The sequence below is a fragment of the Terrapene carolina genome, unplaced genomic scaffold, assembly GCF_002925995.2.
Source record: "Terrapene carolina triunguis isolate 2854851 unplaced genomic scaffold, T_m_triunguis-2.0 Scaffold113, whole genome shotgun sequence".
In the NCBI taxonomy this organism is placed as follows: Eukaryota; Metazoa; Chordata; order Testudines; family Emydidae; genus Terrapene; species Terrapene triunguis.
This window is the reverse complement of record NW_020664464.1, coordinates 25893344-25918770: the sequence shown is the minus strand read 5'-3', so window position 1 is coordinate 25918770 and position 25427 is coordinate 25893344. Positions and strand designations below refer to the sequence as shown.

Below are 25427 nucleotides of genomic sequence, written 5' to 3'. Positions count from 1 at the left end.
GAGGTCAGAATGTATCTTTTTGGTTAGAGAGCTGCAGTTTTTTAGTACAGTCAGCATGCTATCACATTGGTCAAGTGGGAAGCAGTAACTCAGGGTGCACAGCATACAGCTAAAGGCCAAATGCAGCTCTGACCTCATAAAATTTGACTCCCAGATGCCCTCTCCCAGTGAACACAGGCTGGTAGGAGAGCTGATCAGCAGCAGGTACTTATTTTTGGTAAGATCAAAGAAACAATTTGAATTATTCTGTCAAAGAAGTTACAAGTAGAGCTTGTTTGTTCATTTGTTATTTTTAAACAATGTGTATATGTAAATTGATATGCGAATTAGTGACAGCCCTTGGGCTTATTCCACTACCGCAGCTGTTGGACATCCCTGGTGATCTTTAGTTTGTTTTGAATTTACTTTTAACCCCAACTGTTCAGTAACGTAAATGGCTTTAAAAGTATTTATTGTGTCCCCTTCAAAAGGGTAGTTGGTTGTTCCTGTGACTTCCTGTGCAGCTTTTTATGCCACATTGAGTTTAATTAGAGTGCCTTAGGATGCATACTGGCCTTAAAGTGGGTGAAAGGTATGCATGGGTGGGGGAAGGCAAGAAGATAGAGGGGACACTGTTATCATAAAATCTAGTCAATTTAAAAAAAATGAGTTAAAAGTAATTTCAGGTATTGCACCTGCCCGTAAGGCATCGTGCCAATTTTTATGGTTTCATAATCACGCTTTCCTATTTTTAAACGCTTTTTTCTCCCCTTTTGCTCTTGGATAGAACCACACAAACAATATGTGACACTCATCTAATTGACTGTTATTTGAGAAAAAGTAAAAGACAGTACAAAGTAAACAAACTGAAAAAAGACGACTATTTACTTCTTAATTAAACTAAAATTATCTTAGTTGGTGTTTGTAACAAAAATAGGTTAAAAATTCCAACAGAAGTGTGATTTTTTTTTAAAGTTTCTAATTCTCTCTTAAGTCTAAAATATGAGGTGACATAGGAAATATATCTCTAAAAATTAAATAATGTAAAACATTTATCAGCCCCCCCAAAAAAAGATTACTAACCACAGTGTCTTTTTTGACATTTTATTACGTCTGATAGAAATATGAAACAAAGGGTTAGTTATTTCAGAGCCACATTTTTGTCAGTTTTGGTTTATATAGCTGCAAGCATCAAAGAAGTAGTTTCAAACTTCGTTTTGGTTAAATTTTTGGTTTACAAGTGAAATTCACAAGCCTGAGATATATCTCCCCCACTTTAGAGTTGGAAAATCAGTATCTTCCAAATTCAGAATGGGAGGTAAACTTTCTCCTGCCGCATTCATAGCCCTTCTGTATATTTGTGAAACTGTTCTCTCGATATGTTGAACTACCGAAATTTTGACACTTTCAGCCTACATTATTCTACAAAATCAGCTTTGAAAAGTTCCCCTTTTGACACACTGAGGCCTGGTCTACACTATGAGTTTAGGTCGAATTTAGCAGCGTTAAATCGAATTAAGCCTGGACACGTCCACACGACGAAGCCCTTTTTTTCGACTTAAAGGGCCCTTTAAACCGATTTCTTTACTCCACCTCCGACGAGGGGATTAGCGCTGAAACCGGCCTTTCTGGGTCGGATTTGGGGTAGTGTGATCGGAATTTGACGGTATTGGCCTCCGGGAGCTATCCCAGAGTGCTTCATTGTGACCACTCTGGACAGCACTCTCAACTCAGATGCACTGACCAGGTAGACAGGAAAAGCCCCGTGAACTTTTGAATTTCATTTCCTGTTTGCCCAGCGTGGAGAGCACAGGTGACCACGCAGAGCTCATCAGCACAGGTAACCATGATGGAGTCCCAGGATCGCAAAAGAGCTCCAGCATGGACCGAACGGGAGGTACGGGATCTGCTCACCATGTGGGGAGAGGAATCAGTGCTAGCTGAACTCCGTAGCAGTAAACAAAATGGCAAAATATTAGAAAAGGTCTCAAAGGCCATGAAGGACAGAGGCCATAACACGGACGCACAGCAGTGCCGCGTGAAAATTAAGGAGCTAAGGCAAGCCTACCACAAAGCCAGAGAGGCAAACGGAAGGTCCGGGGCAAAGCCGCAGACATGCCGCTTCTAGGCAGAGCTGCATGCGATGCTAGGGGGTGCAGCCACCACCACTACCCCAACCCTGTGCTTTGACTCCATCAATGGAGAATCACGCAACAGGGAAGCGGGTTTGGGGTACGCGGAAGATGATGATGAAGACAATGAAGATAGCTCACAGCAAGGAAGCGGAGGAACCGGTTTCTCCAACAGCCAGGATATCACCCTGGACCTGGAACCAGTAACCCCTGAACTCACCCAAGGCGTGCTCCCAGACCCTGAGGGTGCACAAGGGACCTCTGGTGAGTGTACCTTTGTAAATATTACACATGATTTAAAAGCAAGTGTGTTGAATGATTAATGATTAATTTGCCCTGGCAATCGCGGCCAGTACAGCTACTGGAAAAGTCTGTTAACATGTATGGGGATGGAGCGGAAATCCTCCAGGGACATCTCCAGAAAGCTCTCCTTGATGTACTCCCAAAGCCTTTGCAAAAGGTTTCTGGGGAGGGCTGCCTTATCCCGTCTGCCATGGTAGGACACTTTACCACGCCACGCCAGTAGCACGTAGTCTGGAATCATTGCATAACAAAGCATGGCAGCGTATGGTCCCGGTGTTTGCTGGCATGCAGACAACATCTATTCCTTATCGCTCTTTGTTATCTTCAGGAGAGTGATATCATTCACGGTCACCTGGTTGAAATGGGGTGATTTTATTAAGGGGACATTCAGAGGTGCCAGTTCCTACTCGGCTGAACAGAAATGTTCCCTACTGTTAGCCACGCGGTGGGGGGGAGGGGTGAAGTGATCATCCCAGGGAATTGGGTGTGGGAGGGGGAGGAGGGTTAGTTGGGTTTGTAATGCATGTTAACCCGGAAACCGCAGCCCCTCCTTTTACATTGCAAACCCATTTTAAATGGCCAACCCAATGGGTGCTTGGTATGGGAAATGAGGGTGCTGCTGTTTGAAACCATTCCCACATGTTATGAAGGTTAAAAAAGCCAAAAGACTGTGGCTTACCATGGCTGCCTGCAAGCCAAATTCTGTTGCCTGGCACTGCCTGAGTGATCTCTCACACCAAACCGGCAGGCCCTCAATATAAGAGGAAAAATGCGACCTTGTAACGAAAGCACATGTGCTGTGTAATGTGAACAGCAAAATTTAACGTGAAAGCGTGTACCCATTGTTCTCTAAAATGTGTCTTTTTTAACCACCTCTCCCTTCTCCACCACCAGCTGCAAATGTTTCTCCTCCACAGAGGCTAGTGAAGATTAGAAGGAGAAAACGGCGGACTCGGGATGATATGTTTTCGGAGCTCCAGATGTCCTCCCACGCTGACAGAGCACAGCAGAATGCGTGGAGGCAGTCAATGTCAGAATGCAGAAAAGCACAATATGAATGAGAGGAGAGGTGGCGGGCTGAATCGTGGGCTGAAGAGAGCAAGTGGCGGGCTGAAGAGGATAGGTGGCATCAGCTTGCTGACAGAAGGCAAGAGTCGATGCTCCGGCTGCTGGAGCATCAAACTGATATGCTCCAGCGTATGGCTGAGCTGCAGGAAAGGCAGCAGGAGCAGAGACTGCCGCTACAGCCCCTGTGTAACCAACAGTCCTCCTCCCCAAGTTCTATAGTCTCCTCACCCAGACGCCCAAGAACGTGGTGGGGTGGCCTCCGGCCACCCATCCACTCCACCCCAGATGATTGCCCAAGCATCAGAAGGCTGGCCTTCAATAAGAGTTAAAGTTTCAAAGTTTTAAACTGCAGTCTGTCCTTGTCCTTCACTCCTCCCCCACCCCTCCTGGGCTACCTTGGCAGTTATCCCCCTAGTTGTGTGATGAATTAATAAAGAATGCATGAATGTGAAGTAACAATGACTTTATTGCCTCTGCAAGCGGTGCTCGAAGGGGGGAGGGGAGGGTGGTTAGCTTACAGGGAAATAGAGTGAACCGGGGGAGGGGCGGGGGTTCATCAAGGAGAAACAAACAGAAGTTTCACACCGTAGCCTGGCCAGTCACAAAACTGGTTTTCAAAGCTTCTCTGATGCGCACCGCGCCCTGCTGTACTCTTCTAACCTCCCTGGTGTCTGGCTGCGCGTAATCAGCGGCCAGGCGATTTGCCTCAACCTCCCACCCCGCCATAAATGTCTCCCCCTTACTCTCACAGATATTGTGGAGCGCACAGCAAGCAGCAATAACAATTGGAATATTGGTTTCGCTGAGGTCTATCCGAGTCAGCGCGCTTTTAAACGTCCAAATGCACATTCTACCACCATTCTGCACTTGCTTAGCCTATAGTTGAACAGGTCCTGACTACTGTCCAGGCTGCCTGTGTACGGCTTCATGAGCCATGGCATTAAGGGGTAGGCTGGGTCCCCAAGGATAACTGTAGGCATTTCAACATCCCCAATGGTTATTTTCTGGTCTGGGAAGAACATCCCTTCCTCCAGCTTTTGAAACAGACCAGAGTTCCTGAAGACACGAGCATCATGTATCTTTCCTGGCCATCCCACGTTGATGTTAGTGAAACGTCTCTTGTGATCCACCAGGGCTTGCAGCAGCATTGAAAAGTACCCCTTGCGGTTTATGTACTCGGTGGCTTGGTGCTCCGGTGACAAGATAGGGATATGGGTTCCGTCTATCGCCCCACCACAGTTTGGGAATCCCATTGCAGCAAAGCCATCCACTATGACCTGCACGTTTCCCAGAGTCACTACCCTGGATCTCAGCAGGTCTTTGGTTGCGTTGGCTACTTGGATCACAGCAGCCCCCACAGTAGATTTGCCCACTCCAAATTGATTCCCGACTGACCGGTAGCTGTCTGGCGTTGCAAGCTTCCACAGGGCTATCGCCACTCGCTTCTCAACTGTGAGGGCTGCTCTCATCCTGGTATTCTGGTGCTTCAGGGCAGTGGAAAGCATTCACAAAGTTCCATGAAAGTGCCGTTACGCATGCGAAAGTTTCGCAGCCACTGGGAATCATCCCACACCTGTAAAAAGCAACAGAGGGTCCTGTGGCACCTTTAAGACTAACAGAAGTATTGGGAGCATAAGCTTTCGTGGGTAAGAACCTCACTTCTTCAGATGCACACACATGCAACACGATGCGGTCCCACCAGTCTGGGCTTGTTTCCCGGGCCCAGAATCGGTGTTCCACAGCATGAACCTGCCCCAGTAACACCATGATTTGCACATTGCTGGGACCCGTACTTAGTGAGAGGTCTATGTCCATGTCAATTTCTTCATCACTCGTCGCCACGCTGCAATCGCCTCCTCGCCTGGTTTTGCTTTGGCATGTTCTGGCTCTGCATATACTCCAGGACAATGCGCGTGGTGTTCATAGTGCTCATAATTGCCGCGGTGATCTGAGCAGGGTCCACGATCCCAGTGCTATGGCGTCTGGGCTGAAAAAAGGTGTGAAACTATTGTCTGACGGAGGGAGGGAGGGGCGAGTGACAACATGGCTGACAGGGAATTAAAATCAACAAAGGTGGCTGTGCATCAGGGAGAAACACAAACAACTGTCACACAGAATGCCCCCCCAAATATTGAACTCAAAACCCTGGGTTTAGCAGGCCGTTGATTTCACGGAGGGAGGGGGAAGCAAATGAATACAGAACAAATCTGGTCCATCTATCTTTTACATCTTAGGCTGGCAGCAGACGGTGCAGCATGACTGATAGCCATCGGCATCTTCTGGGTGCTTGGCAGAAGATGCTGCATTACTATTGCTAGCCATCATCGTCAAAACGGTTCAATAGGACTGCCGGCAGGACTGAGTCTCCAGGAGACAAAACATGTCTGCCAAGGTGCCTCTGACCGAACTCACAGAGGAGTACGACGACGATGGATTCCAATCGTAATACACCATCTACTGCCAAAAGGCAAGGAGCTGCTGCTGTATAGCAATGCAGCCCCATGTCTGCCAGCACCCAGATAGCCGATGACAGCTACCAGTCATACTGCACCGTCTACTGCCAAAAGGCAAGGAGCTGCTGCTGTGTAGCAATGCAGTACCACGTCTGCCGGCATCCAGATGACATATGGTGACGGTGAGCTGAGCTGAGCAGGCTCCAAGCTTGCCATGGTACGTCGTCTGCACAGGTAATCCAGGTAAAAAGGCGCGAATCGATTGTCTGCCGTTGCTCTGACGGAGGGGGAGGGGCCTGACGACATGTACCCAGAACCCCCCGCGACACTGTTTTTGCATCATCAGGCATTGGGATCTCAACCCAGAATTCCAATGGGCGGCGGAGACTGCAGGAACTGTGGGATAGCTACCCACAGTGCAACGCTCCTGAAGTCGACGCTAGCCTCGGTACTGTGGACGCGATCCGCCGACTTAATGCACTTAGAGCATTTTATGTGGGGACACACACAATCGACTGTATAAAACCGATATCTATAAAACCGGCTTCTATAAATTCGACCTAATTTTGTAGTGTAGACATAACCTAAGTGTCAATAGAATGGCTCATTGTTTTGCAATACTCAAAAGGCTAAAAGAAGTGCATGAAGTGTGTGTAATGTTACTACAGCAGGTTTCCCAGCAAGTGGGAAAAACCTGGCTGAGCTGTCAATGGTATTAAGAAATTGTTTAATATGAAGGTAACTCCTGGGGTTTTTTTTAAGATCAGAGTCTATCTTTCCATTCTCTCCCCCGTTGCAACGTACTACAGTTTATTACATGTTACACTAAAGCATAATTATAACTGCCAAATCTGTTAAATTAAACAGAAATCTGAAATTAGAGAAGAAAACGTTCTTTGGAGGTTGTATTCTGTTCTTGCAGGGTTGAAATACTGTAGCTGCTTTTTAAATATGATCCAAGATGGTCTGAAGTGGTTGTGGTGTGCTCAGTTGACCGTTTACAGCCCAGTGGCTCTCACCCTCTCTCACAATCTCGCCGATTGCTGTCAGCAGCATGTTTGATATTAGTGTGTAAAAGCTTTAGGAGGTTACCAGGTGCTGCTATTAAAATAATGTGTTTTTCTTCCATTATTAGTTGTTGTTGTTGTTGTTGTTGTTGTTGTTTTGGGGGGGGGGAGGGGCAAAACAATGGTCATTGTACATTCATATCTCCATTACCCAAGCTGACAGAAATCTCAATGCACGCAGGACATTAGTGTGAGGCATGAAGAGCTAAGTGCTTCCGTACTAAGTTTAGGAACAATATTTGTTTTCTTAATTGAATTTCTAAGTATTTTTATTGATTGATTATTAACTTTACATATGATTAGGTGAATTTATGCAGCTGCCATGTACCATTGCTTATAACCAATAAGTTGGCGACTTTTGAACATAAGCCATTTTGCTTTACCAGAGCTTTGTACAATAGTTTCCACTAATTTTTATAATATAGTAGAGGAGTTGATATGAATAGATGTTGCATTGAAGTATGAATTCTAAGGAGGATGGAAAAAAACAGAATGCTTTAGAAATAAATGATAATTGATGCCCAGAAATTGGTTTTGAATCGAAAGGAACAAAAACTAGAAGAAAATGATCATTTAGGATTACGCATATTGCACCCTTTCAGTAAATGTAGTAGTTGGGAGCTGTTTGATCTAAACTTCCCTTGAATTCCAGAGGCATTGGTTGAGATTGGTGTGTCATTCTGAGCTTTTTAAAATAGCAAACTGAAAAAATATCAAACATGTGGAATTATATTGACATCTGCATGGCTCATCAGGGTTGGAAACTTTAGCTCCACTACACAGATCTCTGCCTCTTGAACTTAACTGAGTAACTGATAGCCATAGCAGGTTTTCATCCTCTGTGTGGACCAGCACTAGAGGGGATGGGAGATGTAATTTGCCAATCTGTCACAGATATTTGCTGACAGAAGAGGAATGGTGAGATTCAGGAACTTGGTTTCCATTCCAGGCTCTGGAGGGGAGTGTTCTCTAGTAGTTAGATCCTTCTACCTCTGTCCAAGTACCGTATCTCTTCCCCATCCTCCAGCTTCTTGTCCCAGTCTGCCCTTTTCCACTCCCACCAAACTCCTTGTTGCAGTCCCAGTCTTCCCCCTCACTCCCAGGCTCCCTGTCCAAGGTTCCTCATCTATTCTCAGTCCTAGTCTCTCCTACCCCTCCCGCAGCCAGGTTCCTTGTCCCAGTCTGCTCCTTCCACCACCACACAAGTCCAGTTCTTGTCCCTTCTGAATTTCTGTCAGGTGGCTTTCTCCTCCATACTCCCTGGGTGCCAGCAGGGACAGTCATTGAGAGCGCAGGAGAGACAGTCTCCCTGCTCTCAGTTCTAGGTCCCAGCACCCCAGCAGCTTGCAGTAGCCAGAAGCAGTGGCTGCAGGAAGAATCTTTGGAGAACTGGCTGGCAAATTCTGTCGAGTTTCTACTCTGTGTGTGAACGGAGATTTTAGAAAGGCTTATAATTTGGCCAAATTTGGGCAGTTTTTCATGGGAACAGCAAAAGGCACGTTCCTGACACCAAGCTGATTCCCCGGCTAATTTCATGAAGGACGAAGGTGCCAAAGCTTCTCAATAAAATGGTTGTAATTTTTTTTATCATGAGCAAAACATTTTATCCTAACCTCATTCTTAGAAATGACTGAGCCACCGTTGCTGAAACTTTCAAAAAAAATCATCATCTTAAGGCAAAGAGAAAATTTAAGGGAAATTTAAGCACAGATGCATGCTAGCTCTCGTCAAGCTAGCACCTAAAAGTAGCAGTGTGGGTGCAGCAGCAGAGGTGGTCGCTAGGACTAGATGCCCAAGTACAATCCCCAGCTGTCCAGCCACCACAGCCACGCTGCTATTTTTAGGCACTAGGTTGAGCAGAGCTAGCCTGTAAATGTCTACCCTAGGAGGGAATCACATCTCCCAGCGGCTCTGTACCTGAGGAGCTCTGGGTAAGCTTGAAAGCTTGTCTCTCTCACTAACCAAAGTTGGTCCAATAAAAGACAATACCTCACCCACCTTCTGTAGAACATTCCCTGAAATTTCAGAATTGATTGGATGCAGCACGTTATCATGTTACAGACGTACAAACAGAGAAATGCGGTCGAATTGAGCGTAAGGCCTTCGCAAGCTGAGCCAATAAAATTTCAGTATGACCATTTCAACGAATAGGAATACTATGAGCATGTTTGGATGCATACTGAATACTTGGTTTAATACATTACGTCACATGATCTAATTAACAGTAACAAGTTAAACATGCCTGATGCTGTTTTGAAGGGGTAAAGGACAGTCTTTATTTTTTTAGATATTTTTAGACATTGATTCTGGAGCTTCAAGCAAGGGGCATTTTATTAGTTGAAGTCCCTTTTTTTTTTCAGGGAATTCTTTCTAATTAATTTTTTCTTAACAAAATTAAATAAATGTTAATCATCAACCAATAAAATGCCAGTGAAAGCCTGATAACATCCCATTTCACTTTATTTAGATTAAAGGACTGAAATATTAAGTATTGTAACAACTATATTCTGGGGTGCTCCAATACTGAATGAGTGTGTGCTGCCAAAATTCATGGGCCATATCCTCAGCTTATATAAATTGTCATAGCACCATTGACTTTGCTTGAGCTGTGACTGTTTATACAAGTTGAAGATCTGGTCCCATCTGTTTAGGTTTAGGCACTCTACTGAGCTTGTTGCACTAGCCAACTCTAGTCTTCTCAATATCTTTGCAACTCCACTCCTACTTGTCCTTAGGGATGGCTTAAATCTCCTCTTCCCACATTAAATATTTTTAATTAAATAATATTTCTTATCTGGGAGTAGTTGAGGTCAGTAAGGTAGGGAGAGAGTCAGAAGTTGAGGTAGACATACTTATTGTGGACATATGGATGGAAATCTTTAAAGGCACTGACCAGTTTCTTTAATGATATCCTTTCTACAGAATTTTTAAACTAACTATAGATATCTATTATGTTCTATAGGTTGCTTTAAATGATTGTTAGATAATTTGAGGGTTCTTTCTACTAATTTGATAATCATATGGGGCCCTGAATCTATTTATCCATTTATTACATTATAAGAGAAATCCCCCTCAAATTATTTTAAATAATCCTTTTGTGTTACTTACATATGGTACAATAGGTTAATGGGATATTTATTTTTAAAACTTAAACACAAAAACCAGACCCGATCTAACAATCCTGTAGACCAAATATTTGTACAATTACATTTTTATTTTGTGTATAAATCAGGAGAAATGCAAACTCCATCAGGCTCTTTACTATTTAATCTCTTAGGCTCTGATTCAGGAAAACACATGAGCTTGTGCCTCTGTGTTTTCCTAAATCGGCATGGATTTAAGCACATTCTTAAATGCTTTTTTCCATTAAGGTTTAAGATCCTGCAAGTTGCTGAGTTCCCTTAACTCCAGTTCACTCCTCTGGCAGGATTGGGCTCCTAGTTACTTAAAGTTCAATCTGTTAAGTGTTCTTAGGGCTGGTCTATACTTAGCCGCTAGTTCGGCGGCTGGAAATCGAACTTCCTGGTTCGATTTATCGCGTCTGGTCTGGACGCGATAAATCGAACCAGGAAGTGCTCGCCGTCGACTGCGGTACTCCAGCTCAACGAGAGGAGTACCGCGGAGTCGACGGGGGAGCCTGCCTGCCGCGTGTGGACCGCGTCTGAACCGCGGTAAGTTCGAAGTAAGGTATGTCGACTTCAGCTACGTTATTCACGTAGCTGAAGTTGCGTACCTTACTTCGACTTGGGGGGTTAGTGTAGACCAGGCCTTAGTAATAATGTTGATTCATTTCTCTGCTCCTGTAACAATTAAGATTCTCTCTCTCATACTGTCACAGACATCTTTGATTTAAAGTAAAATACTAGATTATTCATGAACAATACATAAATGACATGAGTTACTGATAGCAGTTGAACAGGATATAAACAGGAGTTCTGGATACATACCTAACGGATAACAATTCATATTCTTAGTTTGCCTTAGCTAACAATTTGTTAGTCAATTGTTAAATGTTCAAGATAGGAGAATTCCTGTTTATTGCTGACACACAGCTTTGCAGGAAAGAGTATGGTATCTTTCTTAAAGAAAGTAATTTTAACGTATAAGTTTTCCTTATATTCTAGCTTGAGTTTGTGGGACCAAGACAGAAAGAAGAAAAGCTCTCATTAGCAAATATTAGGTCCCACTTAGCAGTGCCTGCTTTCAAAATGCGTTCAATGAACCCTTCTGTTTGATAGTTAAAAATCTCTAAATCATCATGATTCTGTGAAACATCTACGTAAAACCTGTGTGCCATTATGTGTGTTCCTGTTGCCTGAAGTTCTGGCTGGGATTTTGTAACATGTATTAACATATGAAATGTCTTTAACATCCAAATTTAAACCAGGAATATTCTACATTTTTCAACAACAGCCACAGAGTCTGATCCTCTTTATTGTCAGGAACACCAAGTGCATGCCTACTTTAGGCTCTAATTGGTTTCTCTGTTCCTATTTACCTCCAGGAAAGGAATTTAATGTAGAATGAGGTTTCCATGAGTCACTCTTCAGTTGTTAGGACATTTTCCTCTAATATGCCCTCCAGCCTGTTCAGCTGTGACAGTTGTGTACAATAGATTGTGTTACACTTATCATGTGTTGCATTCTGTCCATATTTATTCTTGTCACCATTTCAGCTTTTCCATTAAGAAAGGCCCCTTTGTTTTGTAGGTCTTTTCTTTGATGTCTTTGTCTAGTGGTGGTATATCATCTATACAGTTAAAGTAATATTTAGAGACTCTAGATGGTAAGAACAGTTCTAGAAGCAGTCTAAGCAGGGACTGCTGCACTGGGGGAAGAGGGTAAAATGGGGGCCAGGTGGCGCTACCCCTCCCCTCAGCACCTCTGGCTCCAGAACAGTGCAGCAGAGACTTTCCCTTACCCCCACTTTGGGGGCACTAGAACCCAGGTGTTGCCTCCCCTCTCCTGCTGCCTCTCCTGCTCCTGGCTTCAGAAAAACTGAAGAGGAGCCAGCCAGAGACTCCAGCCCAGAGGAGCAGCTGCAGCCAAAGCAGGGATCTTTGGACATTCAGAGAACTTGCTGCAGTTTTGACTGGATTGTCTCTGCTCTATGCTCAGTGGCAGCATTAGGCACCTGCAACCCATGGAATCGCAGGGGGTCTGAGGCAGTGAATTGGCTCCCGATAGGGTGACTCAGTTACTTGTCCCTGGTGACAAAATGAAAGCCAAAGTGAATCACAAACACTGCCCAGCATGATGATGCAGGGACACACACCTCACCCAGCATGTCTGGCAGCAACACTGGTAGGGGCCCCAGAATTGAGCTTTGCAGGGGGCCACCATGAGGAAAACACCACCACCGCACTATGCTGATTGGCTGTTTGCTGCAACCTTCTCCTTCCCCTTCTCGCAATCTCTTCACTCCACACCTGTTGCTCAGGCTCCCTTCTGCCCTGCCCTGTTCCCTCACTCCCCTTCCCTTCAGTGTCCCCTCTCCCTGCCCTTTTCTGCCCGTTTAGCTGATCCCCTCTTTACTAAACCCCTTTCTTCCTCCCAAAAAAGGAATTGTGGCACTAACCTGCTGCTTGCTGCCATCACAGTGTGTTATTCCCCTTCCTCCGCCCTGCCTGTCTTGTCTAGTTAGATTGTGAGCTCATCAGGGCTCTGCTACTCTGTGTTTGTACAGTCCCTAGCACAATAGGCCCTGTTCTTGATTTGATCCTTAGGCACTACATAATAAACATGATTAATATTAATAATAGTGGAAATAGTATGTAATAGTGGGTTCAATATATTTATGCAATGCCTGTAGTACATACAGGATTTTATATATTGTAAATATTTCAAATTAGATGTATGTTTGCATAAAGCTATATGGTTCTATAACCTTTTAAGTACAGTTGAATTACGTGATTGCAATGTGATTATTTATATGGAAGTAATAAATGTTTAACAAAACAACAGTAATTGAGGATATTTTCAGTTCTGGATAACAAATTATTTCAAAAGATCTCTTATAAAATTCCTGTTTCCATAGAACACAAAAGGTTTTTTGGGGCCTGACATGCCACCCCAGTGGGAAGATGGCACTCTAGTGTGTTTTGCATTATAGAGAAAAGGAATCTAGGGCTTTGTTTATTGTTTTGCTTTCCCCATATTGCATATATGTTTCCTTCCTTTCACAGATTCAAAGTTGTAGGATAGCAGTTGGAAGAGAGACTGTGTTTAACCAGGTTGTAATGTATGTGTGATAAGGAGCTAACTCCACCCCCCGCACTCCCTTATCAGTGCTGAGCCCTCTTTACTCTCTGACAGGCCCTGTGAGCCTGGCATGAGTTGAACATCAGCTGAAAAAGTTAAAAAGGCCATTTTCTTTTCTTACGATGCATAAAGACAAACTTTGGTGTTTCTTGGTTTTTATTTCCCACCCCCCACCTTTTCCCCACAAAAGGTTGTCCTCCCTCATCACCAGAGACTGAAATTGGGTGTTAAGAGAAATGGGACTGTTCAGTCAGATTGTTTGTTTAAAACTAGTGACAAACACTTGGGAGAATAATTCTCTTTGAAGAAAAATTGCATTGCATCTCCACTTTGATGAAACACTAAGGCCATGTTTGCACTACAAAACTGTGTCGACCGAACTTATGTTGGCGTACAGCCACTGCAGTTATTAAATTGCTTGTATGTGTGCACACTTGGCTCCTTGTGTTGGCAGTGCGTGTCTTCACCAGGAGCGCTTGTATCAATTGTATTGTCAGTGTCAGGCATTGTGGGATGACTGTTGCTGGCATTCAGGAGTCGACGTAAGCAAAGCAGCATCTACACTGACAGCACGATGATCTTATTACATCGACCATGACTCTATGTACCTCATGGCAGTGGCATTACTAAATTGGTGTAGAGAGGCACTTAATGTCGATGGGAACCACATGCAAATGAAAACTCTTCCACAGCTAGGTCAATGCAAGGCAGCATATGTCGACCTAACAGTGTAGTGTAGACCAGGACTAAGAAATTCCTGCTCCAGGTCTGCAGACTTTGAGAGAGTTTTTTAAGCAAAAAAGCCATACAAACAAAGCAGGAAGTAAAGACTTTTAGTCTTCTTGATACCTCTCTGTTAAAAACAAGTAGAAAGCAAAAAAGAGCAACAATAACATAACCCCAACAGTAACAACCCGGGAAAAGTGAGGTAATCTTTAAACATACATAAAGAATTAGTAAAAGACAAAAGCAAAGAAGTTTTTTGTTTGCAGTTCATCTTTAGGACCTCAGTAGCCTGGGACAAACTGAGCTGTCATGGACTGTTGAGTTAAGTTTAAGATTTGCTCTTGTAACACTGATCAGAGCAACCTTTTCAGCTCAAGCAGCAGAAAATTGAAGAGGCTGTGTTTCTGCCTATTTTCAGCCACTCTAACTTCTGCTCCATTCAGAAATTCAGTTACTGGCAACTGGTTTGGGACAAATATCAAAAGCTTCATGCGACTCCAAAGAACTCTGCTTGTCAATTGCTGGAAATGGGCCATTTTCATTACCACTACAAACAGTTCTTTTTCTCTCCTGCTGCTAATAGCTCACCTTAACTGATCACTCTCGTTATAGTGTGTATGGTAACACCCATTGTTTCATGTTCTCTGTGTGTGTGTATATATATATATATATATCTTCCTACTGTATTTTCCACTGCATGCATCCGATAAAGTGGGCTGTAGCCCACGAAAGCTTATGCTCAAATAAATTTGTTAGTCTGTAAGGTGCCACAAGTACTCCTGTTCTTTCTGCTTGAATGGAGAATGAAGCCCCTCTTGTTTTCTTTCAACAATTCCCCCTGTACTTTTGCTCCATGTGTTATGCCTCATGCTGAGTATAGGCGCAGATGAATGAAATTAATTGAATATTAGTCATGGAGGGGGCTATTTGTGCTGCCATTTCTGTAGCTTTGTTGAACATGACTACCTTTGTCAAAAGGATTAAATGTAGCATAGTACTCGAAGTCACTACTACATAGATTCATAGGTTCCAAGGCCAGAAAGGACCATTGTGATGATCAGCTCTGACTTCCTGTGTAACACAGGCCAGAGAACTTTCCCCAAAATAATTCCTAGCGCAGATCTTTTAGAAAAAACATCCAGTTTTGATTTAAAGATTGTCAGTGATGGAAAATCCACCACAACCCTTGATAAATTGTTCCAATGGTTAATTACTCACTATTAAAAATGTATGTCTTATATCCAGTCTGAATTTGTCTAGCTTCAACTTCCAGCCATTTGATCATGTTACAGCTTTCTCTGCTAGACTGAAAAGCTCATTATTAATGTAGATTTTCTCTGTGTATGTACTTATAGACTGATCAAATCACCCTTAACCTTCTCTTTGTTAAGCTAAATAGATTTTGCTTGAGTCTATAAGGCATGTTTTCTAATCCTTTAATCATTCTTTTGGCTCTTCTCTAAACCCTCTCCAATGTATCAACATCCTTCTTGAATTGTGGACACCTGAACTGGACACTGTACTCCAGCACCAGTCAAACCAGTGTCAAAATCAGAGGTAAAATAACTTCTGCTGCTCAAGATTCCCCTGTTTATGCCTCCCAGGATTGCATTAGCTCTCTGGCTACAGCATCACAGTGGAAGTTCATGTTCAGCTGATTATCCCGCATGAGCTCCAAATCTTTTTTCAGAATCACTGCTTCCCAGAGTCCCCGTCCTATAAGTGTGGCCTACATTCTTTGTTCCTAGATGTATATACATTTATGTTTAAATGTATTAAAATGCATATTGTTTGCTTGTGCCCAGTTTACTAAGCAATCCAGATCACTCTGTGACTTGTCTTCATTATTTACCACTCCCCCAATTTTTGTGTCATCTGCAAACTTTATCAGTGAAGTTTTTATATTTTCTTTCAGGGCATTGATAAAAACGTTAAATACCATAGGGACAAGGACCAATCCCTGCCAGAACTGTACTAGAAACACACCCATTCGATGTCAGCCAGCTTTTAGTCCATTTAATGTGCCATGTTAATTTCTATATCATTGTAGTTTTTTAGTCAAAAAGTTGTGCAGTATCAAGTCTTACAGAATGTCTTACAGAAATCTAAGTATATACATCAACACTGTTACCTTTATGAACTATACTAGTAATCTTGTCTACCAAAGATAAACTAGTTTAACAGGATCTATTTTCCATAAATCCACATTGATTGGTATTAATTATATTACACCTCCTTTAATTCTTTATTAATCAAGTCCCATATCAGCCACCTCATTGTCTTGCCCTGGATCAGTGCTAGATGACAGGCCTATAATTACCCAGGTCATCCTGTTTTTATCCTTTTTAAATATGGGCACATATTAGCTTGCTTCCAGTCTTCTGGAACTTCCCATTGTTCCAAGGCTTATTGAAAGTCAATGTTAGCAGTCAAGTAAGCTCCTCAGCCAGCTCTTTTAAAACTGTTGGATGCAAGTTATCTGGACCTGATGATTTAAAAATGTCGAACTTTAGTAGCTGCTGTTTAACATCCTCCTGAGATACCAGTGAAACGGAAATTATCATCATCATATGATAAGACTATATCATCTGTTTTTCCCAAGTACAGAACATAAATATTTATTGAACAATTCTTTCTTTTCTGCATTATTATTGATAATTCTATCTTTTCCGTCTAGCAATGGACCAATACCATTGTTAGGATTCTTTTTGTTCCCAATATACTTTTAAAAATCCTTTTTTATTGTCCTTAACTCTGCTGGCCATAGAGTTCTCCTTGTGTTTCTTTGCTTGCCTTATCAATTTTCTATAATTCCTAGCTTCTGATTTATATTCATTACATTCAACTTCCCCATTCTTTTATTTATTTTGTGTGTGTATATGTGAGAGAGAGTAGTAAAATGTTCTTAAACTATTCCCAATTATCTTCCACATTTTTCTGATTAAATTCTTCCTTGCAGCTGATTTGGCTCAGAATTGTTTTCAGCTTTGTGAAACTGGCCTTTTTAAAGCACTCTGTGTGTGTGTGTGTGTGTGTGTGTGTGTGTGTGTATTATATATATATATATATATATATATATTTTTTACTGGTTTGGACTTTATTCTGTTTGCATATTATAAATATCAAGTCATGAGCACTTGTACCTAATCTACCACTAATTTTTAATTCTGTGATCAGTACCTCTTTATATGTCAAGATTAGGTCTAATATACAATTTTCCTGTGTTGATTGCAACATGTTTTGAGTTAGGAAAATGTCATGTATAATATATAGAAATTCCAATAATATTTTAGCACTGGCAACATGATACCTCAAGCATGTGTCACTCAAACTGAAGTCCCCTGTGATCATGCAGCTTTTTCCCCTACACCTTATAGGTAGGTGCATAAGGAGCCGGTCATCCTTTTCCCTAGTTTTATTTGGTGGTGTGTAGCAGACACCAGCTAATAGTCCATCTTGCGCTTTATCTCTTAGTATATTGACCCATAAGCATTTGAGATAGTTTTCTTTGAAGTTGTCAGCCAGACTAGCCAGACTCATTTTAGTGCTCTGCCTGGACTATATTAGCGAGTTATAAAGGATTCATGTGGAACATGGCATTTGAATAACAAGAGTCTTGCTTCTGTCAGAACCTCTGACATCAGATTGCTGTTAATTTTTGTGCCCATCCAAGATAATGACCATATTTCAGTTTAATCAGTAGTTGACTATAACATTCCACAGAGAAAATCTGTATTAGCATGTGTATATACACCATATCTGAACTGTATTTGCAAGTTCTGACAGAAATAAATAAACTGAACCTGAGTGATCATACTGCTCTTGTCACCAAAACCTTGTTAATTAGATTACTTATTTTTTCAGATTCTTTATGCTGGCAGAGAGGTAGAGCAGGAGGGTGAGATATGATTACACATAGCTCTTTTAACTGACTTTGCTCCTCATGATCAGTGTTTGAACTTTGCCTGAGTGAAAGAGCTCAAACAGGTGTTTCATATTCATGCAGCTCATTATGGAGATCATTGACTTCCTATTGGGGTGGTCTGGGCTGACTGACTGTGCAGCTTGTGCAACACTTTGATTTTTTTGGACTCTCGGAATATTTAGGAATTGTTAGAAAATGAGGTTTTAATACGATAATGAGTGTGCAGCTGAAAGCTGTTCATTGTAGCAATTAACTTGTCCTGAAAGCTTCTGACTCCACCTGTCGTTTGTTCCCATTGGAGAAAAGTAAAATGTCTTTGTGGTAGTTAATCTTCATTCAGCATTTGTGGATGAATTATTATTTTATTAATGTTTAACATGTATACTGTGGTAGGGCTTAGCAGCTTCAACCAGGTCAGAGCTCCATTATGTTAGGCACTTGGCAAATATGTAATAAATGGCAGCCTATAATAAGGTGGCCCCTCCTGTGGGAGACCACAGTGCGACAGGTTTGCTTCCCTAAGTTTCCCCTTTATTCACTCATGCAAAGGAGTGTCTGTCTCAGGAGCAAGTTCAAATCCTTTTATTCACATAAGGTACCACAGTCCACAGATTCCATATGGTAAAAACAGTTAAACTCAGAGACTTTAAGGCCAAAAGGGACCATTGTGATAATCTAATCTGACTTCCTGCACATTGCAGGCCACAGAACCTCACCCACCCACTCCTGTAAAAGACCCATAACCTTTGGCAGGGTTACTGAAGTCCTCAAATCATGATTTAAAAACTAAAAGATTTAAAAACTTAAAAGTTATAGAGAATCCACCATTTACTCTAGTTTGAGACAGCAAGTGACCCATACCCTATGTTGCAGAGGAAGGCAAAATAAAAATAAAATCCAGAGTCTCTGGCAGTCTGACCTGGGAGAAAATTCCTTCCAACCCCATATGGCCCTGAGTTTGAACTCTGAGCATGTTGGCAAGATCCACTAGCCAGACATCTGGGAAAGAATTTTCTATAGCAAGTCAGAGCCCTCCCCATCTAGTGCCCCATCCCAGGCCGTTGGAATTTTTGCTACTAGTCTCAAAACCCTAAAGTAAAACAAGTTTACAATGAAGAAGCTCTTCAGTCCCATTCACATGTCACCGTTCACAGGTTACCAACTCTCATTAACCACTCTGTCCCAGTACCATTAGTCTCTGTTCCAGGTTCCCACTTTCCAGGCCATCTGCCTGAGAGTTCCAAGATATCTGCTTATCTCCCATGAGTCTTCTTCCATAGCCCCAAGTCAGGTCTCCCACAAGAGGGCTCCCTGCAGAATATCATTCAACCAGGCCTGCTTCCCTCAGAGTCCTACCCTAGCTCATGGCTACCTCCCTCTAGAGTCAAGCCCTTGCTTCTGAGCCTAACTTATACTTATCATACTGGTTCTTCCCCTCATTCCTAAGGGACTGAATATCTGCTCCGTTGTGACACTGTTTGACTTTGGGGTTTTGAGATGTACTGTTTTTACTATGAGGAATCTGTGGACTGTGATGAGGAACGTGAGGAGCTCAGGGAAGTCTCTGCTGAGCTTTCTGCCTCTCCTCTGTTCTCACGTAGCTCTCCCCTCCCCTCCTGACTCATTATCTGCAGGATTGGGTAACAAAAACAATGGACTGCTTTTGGCACAGAGTAGCTCTGTGTGCAGTTCTTAGCCAATCAGAGTAATGGTCACAGCTCACCACACCTAGCCATTATTAGATGGCAGCTTTCTGAACATATTATGACAGGAATGAGTTTTAAGGAAGATAAGTTTGTGGCATTACATATTTTGACTGGGAATTTCTTCCACCTATAAAAAGGCGGCATGGGAAAAAGAGTGAAGATGTTTGTGGAAGAAGCAAACAGGTGGGTGATCTAGGCTGGCATTACTGGCAGAGCAAAAACAGCTGGTGACCTCACAATAAGATAATAAATGAGACAGATTGACAGGGCAGGGCTAAATTGTGGAGAGCTTTGAAGTATCATTTTTAAAAAATGGGGGAACAGGGGAAATATAGGTGTATCCCATGTTTTTAAAGTGATTCCTTAGTTAAAAGAACCAATTTATGCTTTTGATTATACCAGTGTTAATCTAGAGCAACTACATTCAAGTTAATATATTTAGTCTAGGTGCTACAATAATACAAATAATTAATAATAATGATATATTAATGTAAGGAAGATCAGAATTTGGCTGAAGAGTGGAGGGGGGAATTTAACACTGAATGTAAACAAAGGGAGGAGAAAAGAAGTTAACCACTGATTACTTTTCATTCTGTTTATCCAACTCTTGGTTCAGAATTATGCCGTATTTTAAATGAATTTTGAGCAAGTCCTATTTTGCTATTTGCTTAAGGAAATAAAGAATTGTAGAAGGAGGTGGGAGACGAGAACCAACTGCTTGCCTAATTGTATTCAGTGCAGTCAGATGCCAGAAATGCATGAGGATGTGTAACATGATCTATATTACTGTCTCAATCTAACAGCTTTTTAATAGGTTCATATGTCAAATCCTATTACCATTAGCATATAACTTTGAGATTATTCTTGGTTTTTACTTTCTTTCTTGAATTAGATGTTTGCAGTGGTGCCCCCATAAATACTTTCAAAGTGGTGTGAAGGTAGGCAGAGTGGAGGCAGTGGCACCTGGAGTATTGAAGAGTTTCAGATTTAAGTCATTTTAAGAATATATTTCTTAAAAATTCATTGGGGACAGCTGGACATCTGCAGATGCACTTATAGAATCCCCTTGTCTTTTGCAGAGAAGATTACCATGAAGATGGGTTCTGTCAGCCTTACAGGGGAATTGCATGTGCACGAATCATTGGAAACAGGACCATTTACGTGGACTCCCTCCAGATGCAAGGAGAAATTGAAAACCGAATTACTGGTAGGATTATATGCCTCTAGTAGGACAATAATAATTTGTTCCAGTATCCCATTCAAGTGCCAACAGTACTAGTTTTATTACCACATAATTGATAAGTGTAATGGCCAAGTTACCCTTATAATAAGATTTGAACAAGCAATCCCTTTTCTCTCTCTTGTATTCAGAAAACATTGTTTTACAGACCAAAAATCTGCTATCATGTTAAAAACATTTTTCACCTTAAGTGAAGTGTCAAAGGCTTGACTCTTTAACAGCTTGTAATTTATATTGGAGCGTTTTAAATGATAGATTGAAATGGAAGTACATTTTTAAAAGTCCAAGTGCATTCTAATGTAATGAAAAACTGTTGTGGTGACTTTGTCCTTGGGCTTCCTCCCTTTTACTGCAAAATCCCAGTAGAGTTCTGATTTAACATTGATTTATATAAATTAAGTAATTTCCATGCTCTGCCCCTGCTAATTCTTTCTCTGAACACCATTTTGGTACACTCTCAGCAACATTTGGTGTTCAAAAGTTTAATTACTTTTCCGGCACAGTAGATGAACATTCAGTTTCTTCACAGAACCACACCAGAGTGATCAGTGATATTAGCAGCAGTTAATTCTAATGCCCCTTTGCTAGAGCAGTCAGATAAATCCATACATCTCTAAGGAGCAAAGCAAACCAGACATAATTCTATTTATTACCATTTAGCTCACCATCATCACTGTATATTTGATCTCTTAAGAAAAGGATTAACATGTTTGCTGCAGTGAGGTTTTCCAGAAAATTACTTTTTGATCAAGTTAAATTTGTTCCCATATATATGTAGCCTTCCGCATGCTGATTGAGTAATATTGGTGTTGGAGGGGGTGGGGGGAGAGTGTTTTGTATGCAGGCCTGGGGTTGGAATTATGTTTTTTGGGGAGTTGATGTCAGTTTTATTTATTAGTAAGTTTGATACAGCACTTACACCCAGATCCTGCAAATAGATCAGTGCAGGCGTTAGCCCTGTGCCTGCCCGGAGTGCCACTGATTTCCATGTGGCTGTGTGCAGGAGCAGGGATCCACCGTGCAGAGACAACTGCAGGATTGGGGCCTTAGTGCATATATAGGTGGTAATGAGCAGGCATGACCAAATAGTATTTTAAAAGTATATGAATTTTGAGAAATGTTTACCAAATGCCCTGCGGACTAATTGCTATAGATTTTGCAATGTGCTCAGTTGTTGTGAAGATTCAGTGTATATGGAAAGCCTTTAAGCAAATATCTTAGTATTTTGGGGATTGAGCTAGTTAGCTGTTTCTCAACTAATAAGCAATCTCTTTTTTAAAAAAAACCCAAACCTCTCCATTTGTACTTGCATAGAGGTGTATAGTGTATAGCGAAGACTGTGGCCCTTTGTGAATGGGTAATAGGGACACCTACTGTCCAAAGCTAAAACTGACAATTAAAAACATACCTACATGAAATTTTTGTTCAGGGACTGAAGAGTAAAATTTACCTATGGTGGCCTGACATTTTGTGGTGTTGTGAAGTATTTAGCTCAGGGTTGCCAACTCTTGTACTTTAAACAAAAGCCAGCTGATATTTGGTATTTTTAATTAAAATCTTATCTCCTAAAATCATGTGATTATCTGAGAATCTCAGCTTTCATTTAAAAATTTTTTTTCCAGCCTTTATGGCGCTGGAGAAAAGCTTGTAAACATGACCTCTAGAGACTCAAAAGTCAGAAGGCAAATAAACAGAGCCCCAAATTTATAATTTTTATGATTTTATGCCAATCTCATGATTTTTGGAGATCTGACTCATGATTTTTGAATGCTCAGGATTAGCAATATTGTTGTATCATTTAACACTGAAAAATAAGTTTTTGTTTTTTCACTGAAGTAAACAATGTGGTCTTTACAGGCATTTTTACTTCACTGAAGAATAAAATACTCTTGTTCAGGGACTGAAGAGCAAATTTTACCTGTGGTGGTCTGACATTTTGTGGTGGTGTGAAGTATTCAGTTATTCACAGTGTTGCCAACTCCTGTAATTTAAAGAAAATACAGCTGATGTGCTGTGCTTTTTTTTTTTTTTTTTAATTTACCCTTCTTGACAGTTGCCATTTTCTTCACCTTTCTTTGGGTTTCTCTAGCTAAACAACTCCAGTCCCCAAGAACTCCAAACTTCTTTTGTGCGTGTGCATTCACATGCATTCTTGCTCATTCTTTTTAGGTGACAAATCTGAGGAACTATCCCAGATTGAGGTGTCAACAGAGGATCTTTTGGAACAAATTAATACATTAAACAGTAATAAGTCCTCAGGACCAGATGATATTTGCCCAAGAGTTCCAAAGGAACTCAAATACCAAACTGCAGAACTACTAACCGTGGTATGCAGTGTGAGGATGGGGTGGCGTGCTGCTCTCCTGCCTCTTCCATGAACACAGAGTGTTCTGAGACCTTCTGGCTTGTAAACTCCATCATGTATTTTATTTACAGTGTTTTAATCCTTTCCACGCTTTTACACAGTAGCTCAACTTTCTAACCCCTTCTCCAAAAGGAGGGGGTGGAGGATAAGGCGTCTCTACTCAGAGGATTCCGTTTGTCAGGTTATCCTAGCTTTTTGTTTCTCTCCTTCTCTTCCCCTTGAGCACGCCTTCCTGTGCCCTTTTATACAGCTTCCCTGTTAATCAGCTCATTAGCTCACTAGTGCCAATCTAGCATGGTAACCAGGTACACACCACTGTCCAATGAAACCTTCCCCGGGGAAACCTAATTAGTACTAATAGTGACTAGAGTGATTGCTCAAGTGCTAGCCCTCAGTACTCTGCCACATACCTCCTCCCCTTTCCCAACAGAATGGAGTTTACCTGTTCTGTTCATTCCCTCTGAAGCAGCTCATATTGACCACTGTCAGAAGACAGGATACTGGGCTAGATGGACCTTTGGTCTGACCCAGTATGGCTGTTCTTATGTTCTTAGGAGTTTCTTCCCCCATACTCTTCCTCTTTTACAGGAGGATCTATCAGGCTTCTGCCCCTCCTAGCCCTCAGGTTGTTCATTTTGGGTCCTATTATAGGGTCCATCCATTCTCCACCCACAAAAATTGCATTTGGTGGATGAAGGTTGTCCTCATAATTATGTCTCTGCCCATATGTCATCATACCAAGGGCAGCCTGTTGAGCTGTTCTCCCTACCTGTGCCCTCTTTGTTAATGGAGGGGTCCTAAGTTCCATGTAAACTGCGCGGCCGTGCAGCAGCCTATTAAGTGCCACACAGACGCTCAGGGAACCTGCGTCCCTTCCCTGGCCCCAACCCAGCCCGGCCACCAACCTGCCACGGCCGGGGGAGGGGCAGCCCGGCCAGGGGAGGGGCAACCCAGCCCCGGCCCAGACCTGCTGCGGCCAGGGTTCCCTTCCCCAGCCCCAACCCAGCCCGGCCCCCAACCTGCCACGGCCCGGGGAGGGGAGGGGCAGCCCAGCCCCGGCCCAGACCTGCTGTGGCCGGGGCGCCCTTCCCCTGGCCCCAACCAGCCCCGGCCCTGCCGCAGCCAGGGGATGGGGAGCCCAAATCCAGCCCTGGCCCAGCCCTGGGGTAGTGGTCCTATCCCATGGCCCCAGCCCCGGAGCTGCCACAGCGGGGAGAGGCACCTCTCTCCCCCCTGACCAGGTGCTGCTGGGGGGGAGTCCTCTCTCCCTGCCGTAGTCCCGAGGCAGCCTGCACCCCAAACCCCTCATCCCTGGCCCCAACCCAGAGCCTGCACCCCCATACAGAGCCCTCTCCCCCTGCACCCCAACCCTCTGCCCCAGCCCTGAGCCCCTCATCGCTGGCCCGGAGCCCGCACCCCCAGCCAGAGCCCTCATATCCCTGCACTCCAACTCTCTGCCCCAGCCCTGAGCCCCCTCCCACACTCTGAATCTCTTGGCCCTGTCCCCACCCCATGAATTTTGTTATGTGCAGCAATATGAAGGTGATGTCACCAATCACCTCCATATTGGTGCACATAACAAAATTCATTCTGCACGTGTGTGGGAAAAATTAGAGAGAACACTGGTGGGGTCCATTCTTGCTCCTCAGTCTCCTGGTTATCCTGGGCCTCTGTTTCCCACATCCCTTCAAAGTGTTTTAGGGATGCCTCCTCCCAAGATTCTGGGGATAAGGAGTCTGATAACTGTTTGACCTCAATGGGGGGACTTCTCTGTTCGCACCTTGTCTGTGGCTTATAATTTCATTTATTTCCTCCACATTTTTTCCTTGCTCTGCGGGTTGTATTTCTTCCCTCCTGGGCCTCTGAGCCCACTACAAGGTAGTGGGGCAATCCATCTACTACCTCTATATGTTTCCACCTTCATGTCCCCTTGACTTCCAGGGACAACTGTGCCATAGGGCAGAATTTCATGTCCCCATGTACACATTCAGTTTTGACCCTACCTCCAGGAAGTATCCTCTGTGGTTTCATTAACTCCCACCTTATTAGCAAAAGGAATGAAGCCATGTCCACTAGATCCATTTGGCGCCTCCTCTCTATCTTGGTGCCTCCTTCTTACCATTACTAAGATGGTAGGCACAGTATTTTATTTTTTCTTCCCTGCCTGGGGGTCTCAGCCTACCCACAAAACCATGAAAACCCA

General features: G+C 42.9%; 1 protein-coding gene across 1 annotated transcript in view; it reads left to right on the top strand.

The window, feature by feature from the left end:
* The window catches only part of ROR2 (receptor tyrosine kinase like orphan receptor 2), a 217168-nt gene that overhangs the window by 179559 nt on the left and 12182 nt on the right, over window positions 1-25427 (top strand). Inside the window, exon 5 of the mRNA XM_026652357.2 lies at window positions 20699-20826. Within this exon, the coding sequence (XP_026508142.1) occupies window positions 20699-20826 (128 nt within the window). The remainder of the gene's footprint in view (window positions 1-20698; window positions 20827-25427) is intronic.